Here is a 7850-nt window from a genome sequence, read left to right as displayed (position 1 = left end):
TTCCTTCCCCTGGCTGCCAGCACCGGCTTCCCTCTGGCACCCAGGACCCCAGCTTCCCTCATAATCCTGGCTTTGTCCAGAAGGTCGTCTGGAAAGACATCTGGAAGGATGTCTGGTCTAATTAGCATATTACACTTTTATTATCATAGATAGGTGCTTATTTATTGTCATTTTAATTCTTTTTAAAAAAAATATTTTTATTTATTGCAGAGAAGAAGGGAGAGGGAGAGAGAGAAACATCAATGATGAGAGAGAATCATCTATTGGTGCCTCCTGTATGCCCCCTATTGGGGATTAAGCCTGCAACCCAGGCATGTGCCCTGATCAGGATTGAACTGTGACCTTCTGGTTCATAGGTCAATGCTCAACCTCTGCGCCACACCAGCTGGGCCCATTTTAATTCTTTATGCCTATGTTTCTCTCTCTATATATATATTTCTTCTCATTACAGCAGTTCCTTTAGCATTTCTTGCAGTGTTGGTTTGATGGTGATAAACACCTTTAGCCATTTTTTGTCTGGGGAGCTCTTTATTTCATCATCTATTTTGAATGATAGCCTTGCTGGAAAAATCACTATCATTCTACTAACTAAGTTCCCCCAGTTAATCTCTCCCCACCCATCCTCCTCCCTTGCATTCCCTCTGAGATTCATCAGTCTGTTCCATGTTTCAATGTCTCTGGATCTACTTTATTCATCAGCTTATTTTGTTCATTATATTCCACATGAGTAAGACCATGTGATACTTATCTTGCTCTGACTGGCTTATTTCACTTAGCATAATATTCCCCAGGTTCTTTCATGCTATCTCAAAGGGTAAGAGATCCTTCCTTTTTACCTCTGTTCAGATCACTGGATAGCTAGCTGACCTCTGAGGGTTTTAAACAGGTGATACCCTTGGGTTATTGTAGAATAAGTCTTGGACCTAGAGGGTCAAAACCCGAGGTCTGAGTCTTGGTGTGGCTTGTATTAGAAGTGTTCAAGCAGAGGGTGGAGGCTCTGAGGCATGATGGAAAAAAACACTGGCCTTGGATTTGAACTCTGTGAATAACTTTTGCTGAATTACTCAACTGCTCTGAGCTTATTTCCTCCTTATAAAATGGCATAGTCCAACAGATTGTCATGTTATATTGTAAATCAGAAGATATCTTAATCAATAAGCCAAATTTATTTGGAGTCTTTTTTATTTCACTAGTGCTAGCCGGCCCAGAGGAAATATTGCTTCTCAAATTCTGGGGCCCAATATGGTGGAAGTCTTTCCTATTTATATGTTTTTCCATTCTTTGTTTTCCAAATTTGGAATGAGACTTCCGGACCTTCTGAGAAAGGTCCTGCGTGCTGGGAAAGGGCCATGAGACCACATCTCAAGGCCTGGCCTGGCACCAGCACTGACAACTCTGCCTGGGGCATAGTTTATGGCCTCTCTGGAATGGGAGTAGTCTTATTTTTCCCTATTATTTAAGCAAGCAAACATTTACAGAAGCCAGAATAGCAGGGTTAAAATTTTAAACAGCAGTTTTTACCTAAGATGGAGGTTACTCTGCTTTAGTCACAGAGACCAAAGTAAGTAGTGGGTGGGAAGTATTTGGAAGACAGTATAGAGCTGAAAGTCATTGTCATCCTCTTAACAGCACTCTGGGAGCATGCCATTCTCCAACCTTATACCTATAGTTTAGGGTTCATTTCACTGGGCCCTATCATTCCAGAACCTGAAAAGACACAAGCCTGGGCCAAACGATGCTAGATGGAAGGAAGAGACAGGGTCTTAAAGACATAAAGAAACACCTGTGTGGAGGCTCCTCTTCCATGGCCCAAGTTGATTCAACTCCTTGGGAGGCCATGGCCCTAGTTAGAGGAAGGCAGAGGTCCTGGGACCACTGTAAGCCCGAGACCATCCCAAACTCATAAACCTGTCTCCTTTGTCTCTCAGTGTCATGAGTGCCAAGGAAGATGCTAAGTGGCTTCAGTGGGTGACACACCAGTTTGAGACCATTGCCGGAGAAGACCGGGAGATCAACCTGCAAGAATTCAAAACAGCCCTGAATGTGAAAGAGGCAAGTGTCCACTCCAGAAGTGGGGACTGTGTTTACAGAGGAAGACAATCTGGTTCCCAGGACACAGTGCCTCACAAGGAGGGAAAGGTCCCCTCTGGGTTCTCTGGGCTTGAGGCTTCACTTCTGAGCAGGGTTGGGTGAGGGGGAGAGTTGATGTTATTATGATGTAAGCCTCCTTCTAAGAAATGAGCTTCTCCCGCTGCCACATCATTCCCAGTCTTCCTTTGATTTTGGGGGTCCTCTGCCCATCCCCATAACAACCTGCATACCTGACAAACAGTGGTGACACTAGCAGAGAAAACAGCAGGACTGAGCCTGCAAATGCCAACTTCTCCCCAATTGTCCTCTAGGCTGGCATCAGATGATGGCCTATGTCCTTGATAAGGGGGAGCCAATGAGCATTTGAATGCCCCTTTTTGGATCAGAAGGTTCCTCACTTGCTGGTACCTGGGATACTGCAGAGAACTCTAAATGCTCTGCCTCCTTCCATTGTAATTATGGGGAAGAATAAAAAGACCTTCTGCCTAACAATACATTACCATGATAACAGGAGGCTGTAAAATGTTTTAAGATAAAGGCCAGTCAGGACGGTAGAGAGTGATAAGGCATTACTCAATGGATCCAGGTGTGAAAGAGTACCAATAAAGCCAAGGCCGGTTTGACTGTTCATAGCTGACTCCATGCTTCATGTGAACTCAGTTTCTTTAGGTCAGACACGGGAGCCCTGCAGGCTTCTCTCCTGCCTTGAGGGAAGCATCTAGAGCACAGCATACTGGTAGCTGGGACACTGACCCAGCCCAGGTCTTCTTAATACCTATCTTTCCAGTGTCTAACACCAGGCCTGGCAAGCAGGGGCTATGCAGGACATGATTGTGGGATGAATGGATGGATGGATGGGTGGGTGGATGGATGGATGGGTGGATGGATGGATGGATGGATGGATGGATGGATGGGGATGGGTGGATGGGTGGATAGATGGAAGGATGGATGAATGGATGGATGGATGGGTGGATGGGTGGATGGATGGATGGATGGATGGATGGATGGAGTGAATTGGCACTTAAGAACAATCCTTAAGTATAGGCTGTAGGCAGCCAAAACAAGCAAAGGAAAAGGCAGGTGACATCTACTCTATAAGTTCTTCCTGGGTTCACTTATCCCTGGTGGTGACCCCAAAGGGGATGGAGAGGACCCAGGGGAGCCTGTAGGAGGACCCTAATTTGACTCTTCCCCTATGTTAAGTAAGAGGACACCAGAGGTCTGGACTGCAAGGCTGATGGGGATGATGGCAGAGAGCCTACACAAATGACCAGTCCCAGAGGCTAGAAGGGGGCCTGAGCCCCACACACAAGGTCATCCTTGCTGCAGGGCTCCAAACAGCTCATCCGCTAGAGCCCAGCCTTGCTCTCAGCAGGCAGGATGGGCCATGGACACTGCACCCTGGTGTGGCCTCATGGGCAGATATAAACTGGGTCCTGACTGAATCCCATCATCCCAGATGTACACACACACACACACACACACACACACACACACAGTGAATAAATTCAAAGCCCAGGCCCTGCGGCCACACTTGCCACACTTGTGTCTGTTTCTATGGCCACAGTCCTTCTTTGCTGAGCGGTTCTTCGCCCTGTTTGACTCGGATGGAAGTGGCACCATCACTCTGCAGGAGCTGCAGGAGGCACTGACCCTGCTCATCCATGGCAGCCCCATGGACAAACTCAAATTCCTCTTCCAGGTGTATGACGTCGATGGTAAGGGCTCTTTGTAGGGGTCAGGGGGACTCCATGGGGGGGCAGCGGGGGGGGGGAATCAGCCCATCTCAGTGCTGTGCCCAACACAGGGCTGTTTTCTCCAGGCGAGGCTGATGGTTCTCCCTCTGTGGGTCCCCCTCCCCTATCATTCTGTCTGGTCCCTGCCTCCTTTCTGTGGGTGGAGAGAAGGGGAGACGAGCCAAGGAGACAAATGCCCTTGATTCAACTCACCTGAGACCAGAGTTGTCCTCTGTCTTTTTCTCTGATTGGAAAAAAAAAATCTTTGTTACTTTTTTCTTGTAACAATAATAACACAAGCCTGCTATGAACATTTGAGATAGTACAAAATAGTTTAAAGAAAAAAGCAAAAATTACCCAGAACATGTTTCTATACTGTCTTCTAACTGATCACACACACACACACACACACACACATTTTTAACTAGATAGGATTATACTATACATGCTACCTTTTATCACTATTTAACAATATGAACATTTGGTTCATGTGAGACTATATTGTTTTATAACATCATTTTTCATTGTAGTAAATATGCATAACATTAAATTTATCACTTTAACCATTTTAAGTGTACAATTCAGCAGCATTAAGTATATTCACGTTGTTGGGCAAGCATCGCCACCATCCATCTCTAGAACTTTTAATTTTTCCCAACTGAAACCCTGGATCCATTAAACACTAACTCCCATCCTCTCCCTCCACCTGCCCTCATCCTTGACAACCACCATTCTACTTTCTGTCTTTAAAAATGTGACTATTCTAGGTATCTCATATAAGTGGAATCACATAATATTTGCCCTTTTGTGATTGGCTTATTTCATTTAGCATCATGACTTCAAGGTTTATCCATGTACTAGGTGACAAGACTTCATTTTTTTAAAAAAACTAAACAATATTCTATTGTCTGTATATACCACACTTTGTTTATTCATTCATCCATCAATGGATTCTTGACTTGTTTTTACCTCTCAAATATTGTGAACAATGCTGCAATGAACATGGGTGTATAAATATCTCTTTAACATTCCAATTTCATTCTTTTGGCATAGACCCAGAGATGGAATTGCTGGATCATAAGGAAATCCTATTTTTAATTTTTTGAGGAACCATACCCTTATCCATAGCAGTTGCACCATTTTACATACCCACTAGCACAAGGATTCTAATTTCTTCACAGCCTTGCCAGCATTTTTTATTTTCATTTATAATAGCCATCCTGGTGAGCGTGAAGTGGTAACTCAACGTAGTGATAGCATCATTTTAAGTGGCTGTGTCATATGCCACTGTACATATGTGGTCCTATGTTCCATACAGCATAGCCCAGTACATAGTTAAGATCTGATTCTGAGGCCAGATTACTTAGGTTCAAATCTCAGCTCCACCAATAACTTGACCTTGAGCAAGTTACTTCACTTCTCTATGCCTCAATTTCTTCACCTATCACATGAGAATAATGATAATAATAATAATACATTTCATGAAGTTGATCTGAGGATTAAATTAGTTAACTTAGCTAACAGTACCTAGCATAGGATACACTGTTATTTATTATTATTTATTCAAACCCTATTATTGAAATTGTCTTCCCCCCTTCTTTTTGTGGGCGGCATTCTAAATGAACATCCTGGTTTTTACATATTTGGTGACTTTGTAACCTAAAGGGTTTCTGAAGGCCTGGAATCATCAGGGCAAAGGAGACTGGAATGGGAAAGAAGCATCCAATGAGACTGGAATGGTGGGTGAGGTCATACTGTGCAGGCCCTGGGGGCCATGTTCTGGAGTCTCAGTAGAATGAGTAATGGGAAACCATCAAACAATGCTGAGCAGGGCAGTCACAGGGCTACATTTCCATCCTGTAAAGCTCAACCTACCTGCAAATCTGCTGCTGGGCAAGGTTCTCTGGCCTGTGGGGTTTCTCTAGCTCCCATGCCCACCTGACTCAGTCTAGCCAGACCTCATTCCTGGAACCCACTCCCCAAGTTGACTGGCCTGCCCACTCCATGGGCAGTTGACCACGCTGCTTCCCGGGCATCTTCCCCAGAGCCCACTCCAGTCATCACAGGGCCCTCTTTATTGACTGCTTTCTGACCGCCAAGCTGTGCTCATACCTGGGGATTTTCCAAAGACTTGAGGATGGAGAGGTTTGCTTGTAACAGGAAGAACACAGGCCTACATCATACTCAAGGCCTCTTGCAGAGAGAGGTGGGGAGGAAGACCGAGGGCAGAGCAGGTGTAAGGAGGCTTGTAGTTTTACAGAAAAAGCTAGAGGGCATTCTCTTCCAGTGGCCCAAGTTTTCACTGAGAGCCAGGGAGGGACTGATTGGATGGGCACGGAGGTGGGAAGTGGTCTTTGCAGACAGCGGGAGCATGGCCTTACGAGAGGTGCAGGAGAGGACTGTGGGCAAGTCGCAGGCCTTGTTGTGGCTGGGGATCAAACAATTCCTGCCCTCCCGGGTAACTGTGTTCAGCAATGTCCATTCAGCTGCCCGGGTACAGGAAAGGAGAAAACAGGTGGTTGGATTCACCTAGGGATGGGATATTCTTAGGGTCAGTGGAATAGGACAGAGGGATGAGGAAGAAGGGTGTGTGCATGAGAATAATTGTGAAGGAGGATAGACTCTGGATTTGCAAATGCCCAAGGAGAGAATAGAGCTGGGTGGAGGAGAGGGTGTGAAGGGGGAGGGGAGGGACTGGTGCTCTGGATGTAGTCTGAAACCTGTTGCGCAGTGGCTCTTGACTAGGAAAGCTGAGGACAGGAGGTGCGGCTGGACAGTGATATGTTAGACTCTGCTCTGTAATGTGATTACAGACTTTGGCTTTGGCCCAAATGATGATCACAAAGCCAATAAGACTTTCCATTTATATGCCACCACCTTCTTTTACTGTGTTAAGTGCTTTCTAGTTAATTATCTCTCATCCTTGAAGAGAATTAATTCTGAAAAGGAGGATTTATTATCCCCATTTTCAAGATGAGAAATATAGCATTCACTACTGTAAAGGTCTTAAACAGCTCACCATCACGCAGATAGTAAGGGACAGAGCTTGTTGCTACATGTGTGTCTGTATCCAAAGCAGGCCAAGAAATCAGCAATCAAGGGTCTTGCTGTTTTTGAAGAATGAAAATACATATGAAAAAAAAATGCTCTAAATACTCATCTCAGTTGATAGTTTTGGCTTCCTTTTCACATCACTTTTAGCCACTCATGTTCACATAAGTCCACATGCTGTGGCCTCTCAGGACAACATGGTTGAGCAGAGCCTGCTGCAAGTTAGGGCACAACGGGGAACTCCCCCCTCACCACCACCTCATACACAGTTTGCCCGTGGATAATTGAGACTCTGGGCATGTAGCTTCTTATAGATTAAGCAAGTGAGTGTATCTTCTGGACAGTTGGTCTTGGTCATCGAGTGATACTTAAGGAGGCGGCTGCAGATTCTTCAGCCAGGCAGGCACCGAGGCCAAAGCTTCTCCATGCTCGGGGAGGGGTTTGTCTCTGTTGAGCTTGGCAATAGGAAGCCATGGAGGGTTTGTGAGCCGAGGTGACACGTGTCCTTTGACTGTCTGGTCTGTACCCGAAAGGTAATTGGTTGGAGGAAGACTGAGGTAGGCGAGCAGGAAAAGTTCACTACTCTATGCAATGACTGAGCAGGGCAGAGGTGTCTGCAGGTACAGAGTGGGGTCCGGGTGCAGGCCCCCCACTTGGCGTCATCCCCTCCTGGGACAGGCAATGGCTCCATCGATGCCGACGAGCTGCGCACCGTGCTGCAGTCCTGCCTGCTGGAGAGCGCCATCTCGCTGTCGGAGGAGAAGCTGGACCAGCTGACGCTGGCGCTCTTCGAGTCTGCGGACAAGGACTGCAGCGGCGACATCACCTTTGAGGAGCTCCGAGATGAGCTGCAGCACTTCCCCGGCGTCATGGAGAACCTGACCATCAGGTACGCACAGCCCTTCGCCGGCGTGGGCACTGCATGTGTCTGGTTTAGACTCCGGGAGCGAAGAGCGGCCTGAACTCACTCAC

The 7850-nt window shown here is 46.3% G+C and overlaps 1 protein-coding gene across 1 annotated transcript in view; it reads left to right on the top strand.

Moving 5' to 3' along the window:
- Positions 1–1788: 1788 nt before the first annotated feature.
- The window catches only part of NOX5 (NADPH oxidase, EF-hand calcium binding domain 5), a 29589-nt gene continuing 23527 nt past the window's right edge, over positions 1789–7850 (top strand). The window contains exons 1-3 of the mRNA XM_006758386.2: positions 1789–2052; positions 3659–3809; positions 7557–7767. Coding sequence (XP_006758449.1) covers positions 1933–2052; positions 3659–3809; positions 7557–7767 — 482 coding nt within the window. The 5' untranslated portion in view covers positions 1789–1932. The remainder of the gene's footprint in view (positions 2053–3658; positions 3810–7556; positions 7768–7850) is intronic.

This window comes from Myotis davidii, unplaced genomic scaffold (assembly GCF_000327345.1).
Source record: "Myotis davidii unplaced genomic scaffold, ASM32734v1 scaffold673, whole genome shotgun sequence".
NCBI lineage: Eukaryota > Metazoa > Chordata > Mammalia > Chiroptera > Vespertilionidae > Myotis > Myotis davidii.
This window is presented reverse-complemented; position numbering and strand designations above follow the sequence as displayed.